At 36.2% G+C, this 21499-nt stretch overlaps 2 protein-coding genes and 1 long non-coding RNA gene across 3 annotated transcripts; all 3 read right to left on the bottom strand.

Annotated features, from left to right (window-relative positions):
• Positions 1 to 184: 184 nt before the first annotated feature.
• On the bottom strand, positions 185 to 538 carry LOC122000514. The gene is made up of 3 exons (XR_006117158.1): positions 438 to 538; positions 293 to 361; positions 185 to 202 (listed from the first exon to the last, which is right to left on the bottom strand). It is a non-coding gene; the product is annotated as an uncharacterized LOC122000514 (long non-coding RNA).
• Positions 539 to 5983: 5445 nt separating this feature from the next.
• Positions 5984 to 8492, bottom strand: LOC122002612 (carbonic anhydrase 2-like). The gene is made up of 8 exons (XM_042557839.1): positions 8251 to 8492; positions 7863 to 7924; positions 7730 to 7778; positions 7507 to 7623; positions 7346 to 7399; positions 6567 to 6652; positions 6382 to 6487; positions 5984 to 6301 (listed from the first exon to the last, which is right to left on the bottom strand). Exons 1-8 carry the CDS (start codon positions 8464 to 8466, stop codon positions 6167 to 6169), a joined length of 825 nt encoding a protein of 274 aa, XP_042413773.1. The 5' UTR covers positions 8467 to 8492; the 3' UTR covers positions 5984 to 6166.
• A 1005-nt stretch (positions 8493 to 9497) lies between these two features.
• On the bottom strand, positions 9498 to 18857 carry LOC122002611 (phosphoglucan phosphatase LSF1, chloroplastic-like). Its single transcript, XM_042557838.1, has 10 exons — positions 18482 to 18857; positions 18096 to 18202; positions 16229 to 16685; positions 15135 to 15203; positions 11994 to 12115; positions 11469 to 11684; positions 11167 to 11278; positions 10928 to 11040; positions 10178 to 10325; positions 9498 to 9936 (listed from the first exon to the last, which is right to left on the bottom strand). The coding sequence occupies exons 1-10, from the start codon at positions 18779 to 18781 to the stop codon at positions 9817 to 9819; spliced, it is 1764 nt and encodes a 587-aa protein (XP_042413772.1). The 5' UTR covers positions 18782 to 18857; the 3' UTR covers positions 9498 to 9816.
• Positions 18858 to 21499: the final 2642 nt, after the last annotated feature.

Here is a 21499-nt window from a genome sequence, read left to right as displayed (position 1 = left end):
TTGATTTGAATTACATGATTTACATCAAGATCACTGGACTGCATCAAATTCTACTGAAACTTCAATCTTTATACCCTGTGTATCATTTCCATTGAGAAAGCAAAAGGCACTTACTCGATGAGAGTTCGCACTATGTGGCGAATTTGCTTCGAAGCATGCTTTCGCAAAAGATTAACAACCCTTAGCTTCCAATCTCGGTCGCCTGTGTTTCAAAGGAAAGTTTGAGGAGAGTAATCGATCAATATCAGGTTTATGAATCCAAGATGAAGCAAATAGCACACTGAATCTGCACCTTGAGGACATCAACGGTGAGTTCCATTAGCTGAAGCCTCCTCAGTGACTCGAACAAGATGTTATCGGACTGCAAAAGCAGAAGAAAGCACATCAAGCATAGAAAGGTTCGAGTTTTAGTGCATTAGAAGAGGGCAGGAATAAACCTCATCCTGATGGTGGGAGAGGAGCTCCTTGATCCACCGGACTTCTTCGAGTGTTTGGCCCTCCTCTTCGATCTCCTCAGTGAGCGCCTCCACCTCGTCGAATGTGTAGTTGCTGACGAGGCGGTGGGAGAAGTCGGGGTCGTCCTTGCAGCTGTCGATCTTGCTGTCCTTTTCTAAGGCTACAACTCTTTTCATGCTGCCACGCCCTTCCTCCGCCTCGGTGCCTTGCGGCTCGACGCGATTGCAGGCGAAACAGTGCGGGAGCAGCGCTGTGAAAAGAGGTCAAGTTTGATTTAAATTGATTTGAATTAAAGGGTAGATTTGATCAACCATGGGAGATAAGAGGTCAAGTTTGACTTGACTTGAGAGGGAAGATGAAAGGTCAAGTTTGACTTGACTAAATCCCACCTCATTGTGACTTGGCATGGGCCGACCAATGATGATGTTCCACATCATCAAGGTTATATCATTGTGTGCCACCTCATGAGGAAGACCAAGAGCCATGACTCTTGGTATTATATGGAGGTATAAAGTGCTCTAATAAGTGGTCGGCCACATTGATTGAATGAGAAGGGGTGATTATTCAAGGTCTCTTCTTCTTCCTCTCTTTCTTTTCTCTCCTCCTCCATTGCCAAGACCTCTCAAGAGTGCTAGCACACTCTAAGTGGTTCTCTCCACCTTTTGTCCGTGTGGATACGTGTAGAGGAGTGTACACTTGACACTCTACGAGATCCGACAACCATTTGGACGAGCGGGATAAGCGAAGGGCATCGCGACAAGGGTAATACTTCCTTTTCATGTAGATCTAAGGTAGATCTAATGTAGATAAACATGTACATGAATATTTTTATTTATCTTCGCACGGATCCGTGGCTAGCTTCGAGGTTTCCGCAACGCAAAAAGTGATTTTTACGGCTCGAAAGTTCTAACATTGGAGGGCCTGACACCATACTTAAATCCAGCTAGGTCTGTGGGACCCGATAGTTGGTGTGAAGTCCAGATAGGTCCGCAGGACTCGATATTTGGCGGGAAGACCATTTGGGTTCGCGGGATCTAACAACCGGCCGAAGTCTAGTTAGGTCCGCGGGACCTGACAACTGGAGGGAAGACGTGGTGGGTCAAAGGAAAGTTAAGCGACTGCAGTTGGTAAGTGGAGGTTGTTGGCTACGATGTCGATCTGCTCCTTCTTCATCCAAAGGTACTCTTTTTTCTCCACTCCTTGTTGATCCTTAGGAACTACAAAATCATACTTGATTATTAAAAGTATTTTGAAATCAATTTTTAGGAATACCTCCATTCGACGTTTCTAGTGTGCGAACTCCCCCCTTGAACTTTGGTGGGATGAGACTTAGTCCGACCATCGATTTCTTTGCTTCGATCGACAGTTTGTCCTTCTGAAGCGTCCTTACTTTGATACCAATTCTTGGTCCCCTGGCGGTCGGCTAGAGGGGGGGGGGGGGGGGGGGAATAACCCTGAAAATAAACGAATATCTTTTCTTGAACTTTGGACTAAGTTTGAAAAACACTTGTAAATGAGTTCTCTTTATGTTCTATTACTGTGTGAGCTGTCAACGTTATAAGAGGCTATTCTGCCTAAAGAAGATCTTCATAGTGAGCTTCACTTTCCTTGAATTAGCAATCTTGTGATTGGAAACCAAGTAAATCTTTCTTGCCTCTCTCTTTATTTTATGAATTTATTTTCTGTTATTAAACAAGTATTTTTCTAACTTAGTTGAAAGTTCGAGAAAAGGTATTTGTTTATTTTCAGGGCTATTCATCCTCTCTAGTCGGCCGCAATGGGACCAACAGAGGTAAGCAACTGGAGGAGAAATCCAGTGAGGGCGCGTTCCCAGTTAAGGGAACTGTAAGAGTCAGTCCAACTTAGGTCCATTTGGAAAACCTAAGTTGGGACCTTGACTAGATCTTGGTCTCAAGGAGACAAGATCTAATTACCACTCTTATTTTATTATATTGTGCTAATTCTGTTTACAGGATAAACATATTTTTATTTGTTTGGACTAACTTTTTTTTGCATGAAAGAGAAGTGTAAAAAAGGGGCCCTTCCGTGCTCCCGGAAGGGATCTGGGCGCCCAGATAGCCTCGCCCGAGCGGTTCGAGCGCTCGGAGTTGGTCCAGGAGCCCGAACTAGAAATTTTATCCCGAAGCTGAGTTGGAGTGCGTCAACTGGCCGAGCCCATATTAACGGACCAGGCGCCCGTAGGGGGTCTGGGGGCTCAAAGTTAGATAAAACTTCTTTGATTAAGTTTCAATGAGAGCTTGCTATGTCAACATGGTTCAGGTGCCCGGAATGGACCTATATAAGGGCTTTCAACTAGCAACTTCAAAATATCATCTGCTATGGCTTTCCTTCCTGCATAGTACTTCAGAAAGGCTCCTACGACGCTGTAACACTCCACCGACAATCAGACATCAAGCTTTGCTTAGTTTTCTCTATTGTCCGTAACTTTTCATATATAGTTCTTGTACTTCATTATTGTATCTTTTCAAACTATTAGTAAATTGTCCAACGAAAGCGATCAATGATCGTGGACCTTGGAGTAGGAGTCATTATAGGCTCTGAATCAAGTAAAACTTGGCATTGTTAGCGTTGTGTTGTTTGTTTCCTTTTTTCACTGTGCAACTCGTTTTAACTTGTGATTTTCGATGAACGCTATTCATTCCTCCTCTAGCAACTTTACTATCCAACAAACAGGCCAGAGAGGTATTATACCTTTTTGATGAAGGTAAACTCATAATAGGTTTGGAAACCTCTTGATTCTAACCAGGTTCGGCCAGATGTGGATGCAGACTATGATGAGGTCACGAACCTTTTTAGTGTTGGAGCAATTCTTCCAGATTCGCATGGAAAGGTTTTGGGTGCTAAGGCGGATGCTCTTCGGGACTCGGGTCAGTGAAGGGTACAGAGTTGATAACGATTCACTATAGAATGTACTTATATGCTCGCTTGGGTATTCAAAATATTTATATCTATTCGAACTCCCTACAGGTGGTTCAAGTAGTAACACAACTTGTAGGGGATCTAGGTCCGATGGTGCACTAGATATGGAAATTAAATTGTTTACTTACTACCCCAAATTTTATTTCCTGTGCTTATATGAGAAGGTCAGCTAATAGTGTTGCTCACTTATTGACCAGAAAGTTTTCCTTTCTTCCTCGTCATTTGAATACCGGAAATGTTCTTATCCTAGTTGGTTTATATTAAGTTGTATCTAAAGACAAGATGCTTTCTCTTTACACCCTGTTTGGAATCCTATGGAATTGAATTCCTATGGTAATTGGAATTCAATTCCATAGTTTGGAATGAATTTTTTAGATGGATTTGATATGGAATTCAATTCCAATTTCATTCAAAACGTGAATAGTAAATCAGACCTCAAATGGTCAGATTTGGATAGGGATTTACCATGAACAACTGAAATTACTTAATTACCCTTTTAACTTAAAACCCTTTTTTCCATCTGCCAACTCTCTTGTTTTCTCCCGCCGTTTCTCCTTGTGTCGAAAACTTCTCCTTGCACCGTTTCTCCCGTGCGCCACCTTCTTCATACTGCTGTCTTAACTGTGCGATCCCTTCTTCCTATTCTCTAATACTTAACTTGATTATTAAATGATTAGTTATGAGGATAAAATGGTACATATATAAGAATGGAATTCAATTCAAATAGATTCCAAATTAAGGAATTCAATTCAATTCTATTATTCACTAATCCATTCCAAATATAGGAATTGAATTCAATTTCTGCCATAATTCAATTCTTAATGGAATTCAATTTAATTTCTTCACTTAAATTGTTTCCAAACAGGGTGTTAATGAATGCATATGATTTGCCTTAAAAAAAAATCATTACTGGTTAAAAGAATATCATCCATATAAATAAGGAGAATATGATATAGTCAACATTCACTATAAGAAAATGGTCATTTTTTACGATGGAATATTATTCGATCACTAATTAGTTGAAATGGTCAGTTTTTGAGTAATCGATTTTAATTCAATTGCTAATTTTAACAATTAATATATTATATTCCGTCGTTAAATTTAATATATTGTTTGCTAATTTAGTAATTGATTTTAATATCAATTGCCAATAACATATTTTAATCGGTCGTTAAAAGTAGCGACAACATATAAATATTGATCACTAAATTAACCATCAAATTTAAATTAGATCACTAATTCAGTAACAAAAAATTTATATCAGTTGCTATTTTAGCATTACTGCAACTTAATATTTAGCTATGAAAAATTTAAATCAACCACTATTTTAGCATAACTACAACTTAATATTTAGCGGTTGAATTTATATTCAGTCATTAAATTAGCGAAATTTTAAATCAATTGCTATTTTAACATGATTTTAACCTGCGGCCTTTAATTATTACATTTCATTAGATCTTTTTAGTTTTTACGCAAACATCTAAATTATTAGTTAGGGTATCTAATTTTTGAGGAGTCAATTTTTGAATTAGAGAACCCTTGAGTGTGTAGTCAAGTGGATAGACAATAAAATCATGCACGAAGGACTTGTCAAAAACTATACAAAAATTTCTTTGGTTGATGAACATGTGTTGAAAGTTGTTGATGAATGAACTTTTACGGCCGCTTCATAAATACAATTTTCTCAAGATGATCATAAAAGAAGGTATTGAAAATATTTAATCATTGTATCAACCAAGCCAATAGGAGCTAACAGCTATAGATAACAATAATATGATGATTGTAATTATAATAACTAGACTGAATGTATTATTAAAGTCAATAGTTATTGTTGATTGAATCCTTTTATCATAAGACGAGTTTTATACCGTTCAAAAGAGTCACTAACACGATAGTTGAAGCATATGACCTATTTGGAGTCCACAACATTCATGGAGGCAATGCAAGGAACTAAGCACCAGGTCTTATTGTGAATGAGAACATCAAATTATGTAGTTATATGCCAATTGGAATCCTTAATTGTCTGTGTAAAACATGTTGGTCCAAAAGATTTTGAGAATATCACTAGAGACCGTAGACGAGGGTACCAGGTGCCTACTGGTAGGCAATATCATACATAGAAATCACTTAAAGGAAGTGTGCACAGAGGAACATCCTCGTTAATTAGAGTCATTTGTTGAAGAAGGCGAGGGACTAGACTGAGAATGTGAAGATGCGATAACTAACATATCAGAGGAAGAAAGTAAATTATTCTCTTGATTAGATGATGCATTGAAAAAATCAACAAGAGTGGCCTCAGAGATTAGCAAAAATCGAGATGGACCTAAAATACTATCACTTCTTATATCAATAATATTTCTAGACAAAAGAATTTGATGTCTTATACCTATTGTAATGTTTGATGGTACGAAGAAGGTGCTACCTATCTCTAGAGGAGAAGTTAAGAAAGTTTTTGAAAAAGGGAAGAATGATGAACAATTAACGAAGAACTTGATACTCACCTCTCCAATCAAAATAAAAAGCAAGTGTTTTGTATTTAATTATGTCTTGTGAAGTTGAATTCATGCAAACTATTCCATTCAGCTAATTAACAAAAACATATTTAGATTATATTTTTAATTCCTTGTCGACAGGTACATGAAAGTGCGCCTGTTGCACAGATATATATATATACCACATGATCAGCCAAGATGCATGCTGATCTTATCCTTAAGGAGCATTCAGATAACGTAGATACAATTCTCAGGTTTACAGTTTAATTAATTAGGGTTTAGGGATCCCACGTCTCGAAGCTGCCAGTAACGAAGTCGTAGTGTGCACCGATCAACTTCAAGCTCTTCTTCTCCAGGCCCTCCGTGACGAAGGGGTAGGTCTTGAGGTTGGCCAGGGACACGTTCACAGCCTCCTGAACTCGGTGAGGTCCAGTCAGTTTCGGGCTAGTTGTTGAATTAATTAAAGGGGAATTGAAAGAGGCGAGGATGGTACCTTCTCGCACTTGGTGCACTGCTCGTCGAACGGCAGGTGAGAGTGATCCGCCTTCACCTTCTTCATCGCCGGCAAGCCGATCTTCACCCAGTCCTCAATGAAGGCGCTGTCCAAGACGATCGATCGATCAGACGAGCAGGCAACGAATAATTAACATGAAGTACGTACGTACTCAAGTTCCTTACGTGCTGGTGGAGCCGTCTTCCTTGAGGGACATGAGCCCTTTGATTCCTCCGCACCGGCTGTGGCCGATCACCAATATGTTTTGCACCTGCACAACATCGATCATCACCGGATCATACTCGATATATATATATATATATTCTAATAGATGGTCAATCAAATTTTTATTCAACCTTATAGAATTGGAATTGCTCATTTTTATTTGATTAAATGGAAAAAGAATGATGAATAGAAAGGAAAGACAAATAAAAGTATTCCAAAATATCTAAAATTTGATGGCTAATATTTTATAAATAGTTCAAATTGTACAGGAATAACGATCAATTTTAAGCTCAAATTGTTTGTAAGGAAACTCTCCCCTCTTTGATCAATACGGAACGTGCAATTTCTCCCATGCACACGCATTATTTGAGCTAGACACCTTATATTAGGTGGGGCAATAAATAACATTATTCTTGATCTTAGCAAAAAAAAATCAAGAAAAATATGTTTCATATTACAGTCGGCCCAATATATTTATAAAAATTTCTCTGTTCGTGTTGTCAATTCTAAGATGTAAGAGTAAAGAAAATTCTAGATTTCTAATTGATTAATAAAAAAAATTCTCAATAACAAATCTTGAACTCTAGATCCTTGATTAATTAATAAATTTTTTTTAATAATACGGTTCTTGAATTCTAGATTACTAATTGATGTGTTGGCAGAAATTATTAATTTTGTACTTAATTAGTAATTATTAATAAAATAATAAGATTAATTAATTAATTAACAGAGTGCAGACCTTGAGATGGATGACGGCATACTCAATGGCTGACCCGACTCCGGCGTACTTCACCTGCAGCAGAGCGACCAAAGCACGCGCGTATTATAATAAGCACGATCGGAGAGACGTACGTACGGCCGGAGGAGAAAATTATATAATATTTTAAGAAGGTTACTTACTTGGTCGTAGGGAGGGACCATGTTGGCGATGTTGCGGATGGTGAAGGCTTCGCCGGGCTGGAAATTGAGCACCACCGACGGGCACACGCGCGAGTCGGCGCACGCGAAAACCATGAACTGCACAGTGCCGTTATCCGCCCTAGATCGTTAGGTCGATCGGAGATTCACGTACGAATTTAAACTGACCAGAGTTAATTTGATAAGATCGGCAAATTAATTAAACCTTGGGGCTCTGCCCTTCCTTGAGCTCGCCAAACAGATCAGCCTTCTTGCTGCATGCAGCAGATGAATAATTAACTACCGCTGCCTATGCAAAAGAGATAGAGATAGAGAGAGAGAGATGAACTGGGACTTACTCGTAGACCTCGTTCTTGAACTGCTCGAATCCGGATTTTATGCGCTCGATGGCCTCCATCTCCTGCGAGTTTGGAGAATGAATTTATAAGGTGTTTTATTATCCTCTTTTTTTTTTTACCACAAGATTGCTTGCGGTTGCCTAATTTGGAGCTCCGATCTATCATTTTAGCGAGTTTTATGAAACGAAATCTCGTAGAAAATTGCTCCAATTGTTAATTATTTTATTATTATTATTATTATTATTTATTTATTTTTGGCATTATTCAATCTTGAATGCATCTCTTTAACGTAACTAGCAGTACGGTGTTTGTCTCTTCCGAGACTTACTAAAATTTTGAACAGTTGAAGTAGCTAGCCGATCCGGCTCTAAAAGCACTGATTCATTACCAGCGTGGCGGTTGCGGGGGCGGCGAACACCGGAGAGTTCCTGATGAGACGAGGAAATGAAGGCAAAGGAGAAGAAGAAGAAGAAACTGCCTTTTTGGCGCTGGGGTTGTTGTTAAGGTTGCAGAGGACGACAGAGGAGGAGGAGGAGGATGAAGTGATCTTGTTGTTAGTGGCGGAGACGAGGAGGAGTGGACTGTGAAGCGCGGCGGTCGACATTGTGCGGCAATCGGAGTGACGGGCGGGGCATTATATACAGCGTCGACGGCGTCGCGGCGACAAATAATATCACAAGGATTATTGTGGAGAATGAGGATGATGAGGTGAGGTGAGATGTGGCTGGACGGCGTCGTTGGCCGCTCCGCCACTTGCTGGGGATGAGGTTTCCCGATAGCTTCGGCCCTCGTAACCAACCATGCCCTTTGTGGCGCCTGCTGCTTCATATCCCATTCTTAGCTTTATGGTGGATACATTTTTATTATAATAATATGTATAATATAATATGTAAGCATAGAATCATATGTGTGCTACGAAATATTCTAGAACCAGTTTCAGTTTTTTTTTTCCACTTAAATTTTACAACCAAGCATTATATATAATTTATCTATGTTGATTAAGTTAATGGCTATCTAATAACTTTTTTTAGATAGATAGTATCATAATAGTAAGCACAATGAGATTGAAAAGTGGTAACAAAGAAAGGTGTAGTTGCTGGATGGATGATCGATCCCGAATAGTCGTCCATTTGAGCAGAAGACTCCGGATTTTTAGTCGAGATGGCACTGGAAGAAGTTGCTGAGAAAATTTTGGTTAGACATGCAGATTAAAAGGAAGTTGTGAACAATAAAAAAAAATATTTGGATGAGTTTGAAGTGTAGAGATTGTATATGTATATATAGGGTGGAGTGGCCAAGAGTGTGCTCATCTTTACGACATGGTTAGGACATTATTAGTAATATGCACTCTGTTGTCTCCATGTATGCATCCGAGTTGTCTCGTTGTCATTAAGCCAACATTACATATTACAGAAGAGATTATTACTATGTATTTATCTTTAAAATTATAAGAAAAAATATGAGAGCAAAAGATGTGGACTTTAGGAGATATTTCTTATCGTTTACAACAAAAAATTGTAAAAAAAACAACAAAGTTTAACTTATTTGAGAAGGAAAAGTAAAAAAATAAAAATAAAAATAAAAATAAAAATAAAAATAAAAATAAAAATATTGTTCTCATCCAAAAATCACATGTAAAAAAATATGAATCACTTGACTATCAAATTTAGTCATATCAGTTGGCTGCCCAGGTTAAATAATCTATACAATTGAATCAAGTTAATAGGATCAATCAAATTGACTTGGCCATTCAAAAAAGAGTTCACCATATTGACCCTGTTTGGGCATTTGCGAGTATGATAAAAAGGGAAAAGTTATGAAGCATACACTCTAGCTATATCCTTTTAAGGAAAAGGAAGGCCAGAAGCCTACCGTATTTATTGGTGGAACAAGCAGTAAACAATCCTTTAAAACTCGGTGTTCTTTATATATATAACCATGAAGAGTCGTGTATTTACTTGGGAGCAAGTGTAATAGGGCAAATGGAGAATGCAATGCGCCTTGCTGCAAATGCCAGCATGAACCGCTCGTCCTCTGTCAACGATCTTTCAATTACCTTAACGGTTGTCCGATCCTGCAAATTTTATCATCGACGACATGAAGAAGTAGCTGAGGAAGTATTCCAATTTCTGTTTTGATTAACTTTAACATAGATGAATGGAGCTACAAAAGTGCTTAACCCCTTGCAACAAGGAACTGAATCTATGCACCATATAAAAATTATATGCATTAAAGTGCTCATAAAGAAAAGAAACAGATGATAACTAAGAGCATTCGGACGGTTAAAGCCCAAGAAAATCCTGCATGAAGACTACCTTGATCTGTAGGTGCAAAGGAGAAGGTCTGATCCTAGCTACGTCGCCAACCCTGATGACATTGTTAACATTCCCACGTTCATCAGATTCGACAGGCAATGCTGTTGAGTGTCTCCATTGTCCATTAACAATGAACTTATAATGATATCTGAGAAAACACAACTTATCAAGCAATTGAACATTTCAAGTAAAAAACAAAGAGGCAAAAATATATGGGTATCGTAGTCATAAAATATTAGCTTTCTGAAACTCAAAAGTTTTCATTATATTTATTTTTGAATTTAATGTTTATTTTTTTGAAATAATTTTATCAAATTAATTGGATAGATAAGGTTTAGATTTTATTCTAATAATGGATGAATATTATCTAATTATCTATCCAGTTTAATATGGACAAGCACAATTTATTTCTACTTGATGTCAGCAGAGAGGCTGTCACCATTGTATCTTGGGGTAATAGTTCTACAATATCCTGCATGAAAGATCAGAATCTTGCCTTAGCACAATTTTCTTAGATCTGGATTTTATCTTCTTCATCTTTTTATTTACATAAATTTTCCATATTTAATTTGATGAAATTATTGTCTAATAATTTTTCTGTTATTTTATAGAATCAGATTTAGATTTTTACGTTGTCGTCGAGATCGAGCATGAAACATGAAACAGATTTTTCAAAGGTTGTGTGCCAGTGCCTACAAGAGCACTCATCAAGGAACAAAATACTCAATTAATAAAGAACATGAAACATACTTTCCATGTCGAAGTCTATGTTCAACTTCAAATTTTGATCCACCCTTGTAAACAGCCTTAATATTATCTTTCCAATTGTTAGTGAAGTCCCCAACCAAGCACACCTCATCACCCTGCAATCAATTTATGTTTGAATTGGGGAAATTAAGCAGAGTTATAGTTCATTCCACATAATAATTAAGAAAAATACAGGTACATATGAAGGAAATGTCTGCCGCTCATGCCGAGAAGTGGCCTACCTCACCACACCCATTGCTCCATACAAAATTGACAGCATGTGTGGGAGGTCCTCCTTGATTTCCATTTTCTACCATTGCAATAAGATCCCAAGTGGCCCAAACAATTGCTGCTCTGGAATCAAACGTAACATGTATAAGGCTTTAGAATCACAACAGACAGAAATACATTAGATACATAAGCAACTGGAGTGCATGATGCTGAATTGCTGCCAAATTCTTATTCATAATCTTTAGTTTGAATCCTTTAAAACGACAACTGAAAAAAGAGAATTCATTGGAATGGTAGTTTTCCAAATATTTACCTATCAGGTCTGCATGGGTGCAATCCGGTGACAAAGTTATGTGCAGCATGGAGAGCAGTATCTTGAATCCAGTGTAAATAGGCAATCACACAGGCTGGTGATCTGTCAAATCCTGTCGTACATGTAACAAATATTCGGAAGTTTTTCCTCAGAAGTCTTAGTAAAAGACCTACGCAGAATGGAAGTTTCTTTCTCAGGTCTAGAGAGTCCACTTCTCTGCGAAATGTCACACAAAATACATCAAAGACTTAGGGGAATAAAATAAAAGGTTAAAAACCTCTAAACTTTTTTAAAACCTTCCTAAATGCACAGATTAGTCTAACAAAGCATCATGCTGTAACAGATTGCTGAGAGTAACGAAAGATGTTAAAATGTTTAAGTAAAATATCGAAGTTGAAACTCTTTACATCGTCACTTGTTCATGTTTATACATATCATATGCATTCAGACATAAAAACTCTTAGTGGGAGGAGACCAAATCACATGAAGGTTTAAAGTTGATAAGGATGCTAACTTAGCACGTACCTTATAGGATAGTTAACCATTAATATGTTGTTTTGACGACAGAAGTCATTGATGGATGCTGAATTGATTCCCCAATTAGCACGCTCAATGTCACTTTGGAAATTTAGAACAGCAGTGATGCCCTGAGGAGGCATCCAAATATTATTATTTATTGTAAATTAAAAAAAAAAAATATCCACCTAAAGTGCCTAGGTAGCGGAGCAGCAAAACTCAAGCACTGGCAATAGCCTTGGCTGCCAGGGCCTCTCTTATTAGTAATGTTGCCCAAATGCACATGCAAACACCCCCAAATTGTTTGAATAGAAAGTATTTCAGATGAAAGAAACCAATATAACAAAGCATTATGATGAACAAAATAATCCATGCAGAGCTTATGTCAGCAAAAACAAGATTCTCGATAAACAAGACAACCTATGGTTTTTGGCAATTCAAATAGAAAGATGAATCATGGTAGAAGAATAATCAAAGATAAACAGCAGAAATTAAAATAATAATAATAATAATAATAATAACAAGTTATACGTCTCATCTCAAAAGAACTAAACAAAAGGGCCAGACAGTGCAGGCCTAACATTCCAAAAAGAGAATTAGATCTCCAGTCATCATGCTCATGCACCTCTACTGGTGGTCCTACACAGAGCCCTTTTATCTCATCCCTGTGTATCTGAATATAACCCTCAGAAGATCCGTATAGGAAAACAGTGTTTGCATTAGTGTCCATGAAATCAAGATGTCCTTGAAGACACTTCCCCACCCAAATACACTTTTCCTGAGTTTCTAACACTACTATGCAAAACCAAACTGAATACGATAAACTGATATCCTCATAGTTTGTTTTAAAAGTATTCACAAGGTTTGGCCCATGTGAATTACACCCCAATTAATGTTTATTTTTTATTAATTGAATGCAAAAGCTTACTTTATCTGAATGAACCAGATTGGAACCCTATTATTGACAGCCAGAACCTTGCATCATGGATTTCGAAACCCCGTTACAAAAAAATACTCTGCTCCTTGTGTACCTAATTTCATCTTTCATATATAACAATTTGATTGTTCATCTTTTTTTTAAAAAAAAATCAAATAGACTATCCTGGCAACGATCCTAATTTGTTTGTCATTGGGTGATCTCCTAAACAATAATGTTATGGAACAAAACACCAGATCAACAGGGAAATATTTAATTTACAGCATTTAATCACTTTATCAATGAAGAAATCTATATAATTATCAACTAACTAGGAAAGTAAACTCATTATGCTTGGATGGACTTGCAACAAAATTCTACATTAGCACATGTAACACAAACACAGGATGACATTTATTTCTTTAAATTGAATTTAACATCAACTTAAACTAAGGATAAAAATTAAATGTCAACTTGGACTTGACAAAATAAAGTATAATTCCGGACATGGTTTGATAAACATCTTGTAATATAGATTGTTAAGCTTACTAGCATCCTAGAAGATTCACCTAGACTAAAAAAGGCAGCCCGGTGCATGAAGTTCTGTGAATGCGAGTCGTGGGGATGAGTCTATTGAATGTAACCTTATCCTGCATTGCAAGAGACTGTTTCTACGACTCGAACCCGTGACCACCAGGTTACACAACAACAATTTTACCATTGTGTCAAGGCTCCACTTATGAATGATATTGCATGAAATGGTACATCTATGCAAACAATAAGATGATGTTCATGGTCTAATGCAAATAACATATTCTATGAGCAACACTATTAAGAATTGCTAAATGACTACAGGAAATGATACGCTTATGCAAACAACACGGTTTGAAATCTCGTAGCATGTCCAGCGAAAGGATCAAAACATATCATTCTAGTAAATCATTAAAACTCGATACCACTTGGCATCGAGGTTCAAAATCTCAAATTGTACCATAGTTTTAGTCTTGGACTAGAAAGATATTATTCTAGTATTGTGTTGATGCTCCGATGTATGGTGTCAGCCAAATTAGGTTGAAGGAAGGAGATGAAGTGTAGGATGGAGACATTGTTTGTACTGAGTGATATCCAATTTTGATAATTTATCAAAATGATATGTTTCGACTGTTTCGCACGGTAGATACAAGATTTAAAACCATGCTCTCCTTCTTATGCTTCGTCTCCTTCAACTTTAATTCATCACCGGCATCATGCATCGAAATATCGACATAATACTGGAACAATATCTTCCCATCAAAGATCGAAACTTTGGCATGGCTTGAGATTTTGAACCTTGGCAACAATAAATGATGTTGATGGTCTGATGCAAACAACATATTCTGTGAGCAACACTATTAAGAAAAAAAACATTGATTCACCCTAGACTCCCAAATGACTAAAGGAAATGATATGCTTATGCAAACAATAAGATGATGTTGCTAGCCTAATGCAAGCAACATATTCTGTGAGTTATGAACAAGAAAACACTTAGTTTTCTAAATGTCAAGTAACACTTCATAGTTAAAATTCATTATCAGTTCTTCAGATGGCCTATTTCACCAATGTAAATTGATATACCACCTAAACATATTCAAAGAAACTAATGATTGAGAGACTTCACTTGGTCATGACAAACTCGGTTTGTCTGGCAAGTCAAGAACAATGCTATATTACTTAGTATCATCCAGACGAGAATTGACCAGCTTCCCCCAAGCAAGGCTTGGAAATGTTTGTTGGTATAAAACAAGTATTAGGTCATAAAAATGTAATCAGCGATAGTTTATTATTGGTGGGGTTGTATATATTACTGAGAAGTTTCCATCAAGTATGTCTGTAAATATTTACTATGTTCATTTCAATACCCTTAATGATGGGGAGCCTTGGCACAACAGTAAAATTGTTGCTGTGTGACCTAGAAGTCACGGGCTCCCAACATTGGCGGGAGCTTCATGCACTGGGTTGCCTTTTTTTAATTCAATACTCCTAATGTTTCAAGAAGTTAGTGAGCATTGGCAGTTATGATTATGATCATGATGTGTGGAATTAACTTCTGAAAGATTATTGTTTTGTTCAATTTTTTATTCTACTAAAACAAATTTTGTAAAGGCATAGAATTTCCAAGTTATGATGGTAACATATAGACAATTAGCACTAAATGAATGACAAGTTAAAAAACAAATCAAGGAAATATTACTTACAATTTTTGCCAGTGCCTGCACATCCTTTTCTGTTTGTATGCATGAACCAACGTATATACTATCTGTAATCTGGACAAAGGTAGAACCGATCACATATTCAGCAATGAATATCAGAAACAAGGACCTTGATGTTTGAGATGCCAAATTAAATGATTGATGCTAAATTGTTTGTAATTTTAATTTTTATCATTATAAAAATAGAATGCACTTTTTTTTTTGAGGTATCTCAATATCTAAGTGTAGCTGTAAGCATATGAAGTTCCATAAATCTTATAGATTACCCTAACTATTTGGGGCTGGCTACATGGCATTTACAGTCCATAAGCTCTATACACATGATATTATGGTCAAATAGTTGTAATTGACTTTATAGAAGACCAAAAGAATGTATTTTTCACTTATGAATCTTTCAAAGATCAATTTTGCATGACTTAGGTTTTAGATATTTAGCAAGTCAAGGCACAAATTGGCTATAGAAAGATCAATTTTGCATTGTTTCTGTTTCTACATTATCAAGAAATTTCAAAGTAATCCTGAATTTTATACAATGTCATAACAGGACAATTTGTTTATCTCTAGAGACAAGCAAATTTATACATATGTGTCAAGGTGAATGTGTATGATTTCTCAGACACAGCTAAGAATGAAACATGACTATCTTTGTTAGCTAATGGTTTAAACTGAATGGATGGTTACATTCACATGTTGATAGGATACGTTGTGGAAAAACTTAAGGAAATAGATCTATGATGCCTTGGGCGTAGCCTAGCGCTATTTGTTCAATTTCTGATTCACGGTGAATAATGGGTATGCTCCTGTTGGAAGAAGAATGGAGTTTGACAATTGCATCTAGCATCTTCTTATACTTGAGAAGGTATGTAGTACTATTGATTTTAACAAGTACTCAGAAGTGAACCATGCATTGTTTCTGTTTCTATATGAATCACCAAAATTAGGTTTTATAACTTTAAGTCACCAGTAATTGAGCACCAGTAAAATTCATGGAATGGTATTAAGCATCTATATAAATGAGGAACAAGTAACAAAGAGACCACTTAACAGTGAAAGAAATGGTATTGAACATTTTTTATTACCCTGCTAAACTGCATGCCAAGTGAATGGTTATAATACAACTCGCCTTTTGCTCGATCAAGTGCTTTGATATATTCCTCGAGAGGAAAACTACCGTAGGCCCATTCTCCCTGCTCTTCCTCAGAAAGAGTACTTATAAGTTCATGGGCATGTTTAGCTAAAGGGTGGCTATTGCTCTGCAATAGGGAATTAACAGATCCCTGACTGGATAAAAGCATCCATCCTTCTGATTGTAGAAACTTTGCTGAGAATATGGCAAAGCCAGATTTCCCATTGGCCTCAGAACCTGAATACAGATCTTTTGCCAAGACGTTTTTATTCCAAGTAGCAAATGCTACTTGGCCTTTGTTAAACAAGGCATGGTAAACATCACTTGGGTGAAGATGTTGAATTGGGTAAGGAGAAAATGGTCTTTCAAGTACAAGACTAAAAGATCCTTTATTGGTCTTGAGCATCATCCTGGAAGAAAAATGACAATCAACAGAAAGAGGTCATCATTAAAAGATTGAAACGTTAGCCTGTTTTGTAACTCAATGTATGATAAACGTTCTTCATACTCTGAACATTCATAGGGATTTTAAATATAAATTAAAGAGCCATTTTGCTCGTCATCCACAAACAATTTGTTTTGAAGCTCTCATATTACATATGAGATTAAAAAATAGAGTAAAGAGAGGATGATGATGCCCATTCTTCAACTTTCCATATCAGAAAGAAATTTTTTATTTCAGTTAGAATGTCAAGTGAGTAAAATCAGTAGTATAGACAGCATGAATTATGACTCTGATATAATAGGATGACTATGAAAATTCTAGCTTACAAATGAAATAAAGACACAAATCATTATTCCATTAAATTTGTTTACCTACATCTCGTTGAAGTGAAATTTTAGGGACTAGTGTCACAACCCACCAATTTTCAAGCCCAAGAAAACTTCTCAATTCAATAGCCCACCCTCTTAGCCCATGATCTTGACCCATGATCCATTATTCTAAATATTTCAATAGGATCCTCTCAGCATCAAATATTTTCTACAAGATTTCTAGACACATAATGTACACCATTGAATCAATATTATCCTAGCTGTCTATTCATAAGGAAGATGCATATAAATGTCTCCTTGATCTTCATTTGTGATCACTCTCAGAACTAAAAAATCTCCTCACTTACTATTCTCTTAAGCCCTCTCAATCCCTTTTAGCTTTTCTAGCGCAAATCACTAGCAAGTTAGACATATCTACTTTGCGGGGATAAGTTATCTAATTGTAAGTGGGGCTAAAAACAGGCCTATGATACTAGGTTGTGATTCACAAAAATATTGTGCACCTATGAACTAATTTGATGTTGATCCAATTAAAAGGCATCTTTGCAAGGATATCAATAACTAAACATGCTTTTCATATCAAAAGAAAAATTATGCACAATTCTAAATTTCTCTAGTGACTAAAACAGTATGAAGAAAATCAGGTGATTATCTATTTTATCCCTGTTAAGTTTCAATATAACATAAATCCATCTCTTGATAAAATATATTCATCTATTAGTAAAAACATGCAAGTGAACCAAGTTTTTAAGTGTACATGAAGTTGAACAAAAAAAGCACGTATATAAAAAGTATATCCAGCTGAATTGGTATCTTTTTTATACCAAACCCAAAGGTGTTTCAATCTTTGAAGACAATAGGATATACAGTGTTATAAAGGATTTAATTCATGTCATGTGGTACACCAATTATGGTCTAAGTCCCGAAACATTATGTATGCTTTGATACTCGTAGAACTATATCTGACAATTTGGTTTCATTTGATGCCAAACCACAAGAAAGAGCTCAACAATAATGAAGCGCAAACAGATGGTAGGATATCATACTCTGCATCCTTGAAGTCCTTTATTTCAGTGAATCCACCACCTTGCGCGTCATTTGCCTTCTTCAATGCGTCACCAACCATTACTATTCGTGATTTTTCTGCATTACCCTTCAAAGGGAAAACAAGGGTAAACAACTCCGGAAAGAGAAGAAAACAAGAACAGAAAATCCATTTTACAAAGGCAACGAATGAAAGTAATTCATCGTATCACATCAATGACTACACGTAGCTTTTGGAAAATGATTTTTAAAAATAGTCTGAGATTCCGAAGGATATCATCGCCTTCAAACTATTTCAGTTCCCAAGATCCCACCACAGATAAACAAGAAAGAACGCGATTTCCTATGCCTCAATGGAGCAAATCCAAGACAAAGAACGGAATAATACCCCTTTTATGAGCGAGTGGACGAAGATCCTTCCATCCGTGGAGAGCGCGAAACGGATGCCCAACGGCCTATCCAGAGTGACCATGTACTCGTTAAGATTCATCTTATACGGAGTCTCATTAGACATTGCCGAGATCCTAATAAGATTTTTCCTCGCGATCGCCTTCCTCGCGTGGGGAGAGCACTTGGGGAGTCGGACGAGCCAGCCAGAACCTCGAATCGAGGACGAGCGATCGCTCCTGCTCCCGCCGAGGGAAGAGGAGCATAAGGAGAAGTGAGGTAGCTGGCAGAGGAGCGCCATGGGTAGGCGACGAGGAGGAGACGGCGGAGGAGGGAGCCGAGGAGGAGAAGGGAGTGGTGATGGTGGAGACCATAGCCTCGACGGTCACTGATCCATATGCCACGTGGAATCAACGGGAACGGTGGTGGGCCCCACTCAACGTCTTCGAGATAGGCCAACCCCACGTGCTTAATGCTTCGCCGTCCATGCGTATAGGGAAAAAATATTTATTTTCCTTTTTATTTAATATTTATCATGAATAAAAAACCAAAATAGAAAAATGAAGGGGAAAAAATCAAATTAAATTAGCAGACTTCCAATTTGAATGACAATATGATTAAAAAAAATTAATTTTATTGTTTTTTATTGAGAAATTATGGTGCTGAATTAATTTTTTTTAAAAAATTAATGGCTTACACACTATCTAAAGTTTCCCTTAACATTAATAGATTTTTTAAATGCAAAAAGAATTTTATTTTTAATTAAAAAGATGGAATCACGTCACTTTATAGTTTTCTTTATCAAAATTGCCCTTCTAAATTAGAAATAAATAACTTCATGTTTATTTTTTTTTTAAAAAAAAGTAAAAACAAACATCCAAATATCCCATTGATACGGAAGGTTTAAGTTAAAATTGCCACTATCAATTAAAAATGAACAAAATACAAATATATATTTTTAAAATGATATAAGGCAAATTATTATAAATTTTAAAACATTTTAAACTAAAATATAAATTTTAAATTTTAAAAATGATAAATTATAAATTTAATAACTATAAAAAAATAATTATATAGATTGATCAAACAACTATTTTCTACTTAAAATTTACAACTAATTATAATAAATATATCATTTAGATCAAAATTATTATATAATTCTCTGTACTCAAACCTAATCGTACTTTTAAATAATTGAAAAAAAATAACAATTTACTAATGATACTTTTGAAAATGCTTTACAATTAATTTTCTATTAAAATTTAGATATATAAATGCAATGTTCGAAAATATCCTAGTTTTATAAATTAAAAAAATAACTATATAATAATTTTGACCGCTTCTTAATTGTGATCTAACTCATGAAAAGTCAGAACGTCTATTATGTAACTGTGTATAGAGTTAGTTTGGATTCTCTGTCTCGAATCCTCTTTGTCCCCATATCTGTCCCGAATCCTCTCTGTCCCCATATCCCACTGTCGATCGGACGGTCCAGATTACATCTCAAGGTATCATGACATCTTTAAGATGTGTACAGTATCCTTGTGATGTGCAAGGCATCCTTGAAATATAATCTGAACCGTCCGATCGACAATGGAACATGGGGACAGAGAAGGTTCGGGACAGAAAATCCGAACTGGTATAGAGTTCCTCTTTCCGTAAACAAATTTGATATTTGACTTACTGAACACTTTTTTATAACATTCAATATAAAATTTGATATTCGACTTACCAAACACTTGTTTATATCAGTCAATGTACACCGGTCAATCAAATAAATAAATTTAAATAATTCTTAAATAATAAATTTCAACAATATATCTTTGAAAATTGAATGTCTAATTTTTTTCATACAAAGGACTATTTATTTGCCTATATCTAGATGCTGATATTGGACTGTCTAAAATGAACATTATCATTAATATATATCATTGGATGAACCTATCTCGTGGAAAGGATCGCTGCGCCGCGTTATCCTTTTTAAAAAAGCAAGAGACCATCCTAAACCATAAACCAAAATAAACCAAAATTGTGATATGTCAATGAACAAAATTTATAAATTATATTCATTAAAAAAAAATCTTATCCATTTGGCAAATAAACAAACTCTCAATACCAAACTTAGTAACTAAACAATCCTAAAAATATAAAAATTTCAATAAATTAAATAAGCTTTAAATGAGAAAAAAAATTAAATCAAATCAAACTTAACCAACCATTTCAAAATAACATAAAACTTAACTGAGACCCTCCTCCTCTCTTTTAAAAAAATAACTCATATGAAGGACGACACCTCTATTATGTGAATCCCTCGCTAAATAAAAAAGATAGATGCGCTACCTTAACGGCCCTCCTAGTACCGGCCCCACGGATATGGAGGGAGGTTCATGCAGGTACACAGACCATAAGTGCATGGTAGGGTAAACCCCAGGTCGTCAGTTCCTGAAAATCGACCCTTGACTATTACGCCAAAGATATCATGCATCCACCGTCTGCGCTTACGCCCTGGGAATAATCCCTCGCTAAATAAAGAAATGCTGGATCATAAGTATCTAAAATAAGGTTAAAATTAAAAGGGTACTCTTGCCTATCCTTTTTTATATATATATGTCGATAAGTGGAAAGAATGCTATAAAGCTAGAGTACAAGAGCAATGATATGATCACTAAGGCGAGGAGGTTGATATGTTCTTATCTCATATGATTGAATAGAAATCAATAAATTCTGAAGATGGAGGGTCAAATCTTAATAGGATGTTCATTAAGATCCAAACACACATAAGAATAAAGGGCAATCCGATGCACGAAGCTCCCGTTATGCGGGGTCTCAGGTAAAGATTCATTGTACGTAACCTTACCTTGCTTTTTACAAGAAGTTGTTTCCAAAATTAGAACCGGTGACCTTTTAGTCACAAAACAACAACTTTACCATTATACGAAAACTCTCCTTCAAACACATGTAAGAATGTAAGTCTTAATTTTAATCATCCCAAGTGAGATGACTCGCTAAGGGGGAAGGG

The sequence above is a fragment of the Zingiber officinale genome, chromosome 7A (genome assembly GCF_018446385.1).
Source record: "Zingiber officinale cultivar Zhangliang chromosome 7A, Zo_v1.1, whole genome shotgun sequence".
Classification (NCBI taxonomy): Eukaryota; Viridiplantae; Streptophyta; class Magnoliopsida; order Zingiberales; family Zingiberaceae; genus Zingiber; species Zingiber officinale.
Note: the sequence above shows the minus strand (reverse complement) of the source record. Positions and strands in the feature narration are given on the sequence as shown.

Excerpts from the sequence above, each read along its gene's own strand:
- LOC122002612 (XM_042557839.1), bottom strand. The coding sequence starts at position 8,466 with ATGTCGACCGCCGCGCTTCACAGTCCACTCCTCCTCGTCTCCGCCACT. Across the intron at positions 7,779-7,862 it reads TTCAAGAACGAGGTCTACGA|CAAGAAGGCTGATCTGTTTG; the intron begins GTAAGTCCCAGT and ends TGCTGCATGCAG. Across the intron at positions 7,400-7,506 it reads TGGTCCCTCCCTACGACCAA|GTGAAGTACGCCGGAGTCGG; the intron begins GTAAGTAACCTT and ends GCTCTGCTGCAG.
- LOC122002611 (XM_042557838.1), bottom strand. The coding sequence starts at position 18,781 with ATGGCGCTCCTCTGCCAGCTACCTCACTTCTCCTTATGCTCCTCTTCC. Across the intron at positions 15,204-16,228 it reads TTGGCATGCAGTTTAGCAGG|ATTACAGATAGTATATACGT; the intron begins GTAATAAAAAAT and ends ACCTTTGTCCAG. Across the intron at positions 9,937-10,177 it reads CTTTGCACCTACAGATCAAG|GATCGGACAACCGTTAAGGT; the intron begins GTAGTCTTCATG and ends TAAAATTTGCAG.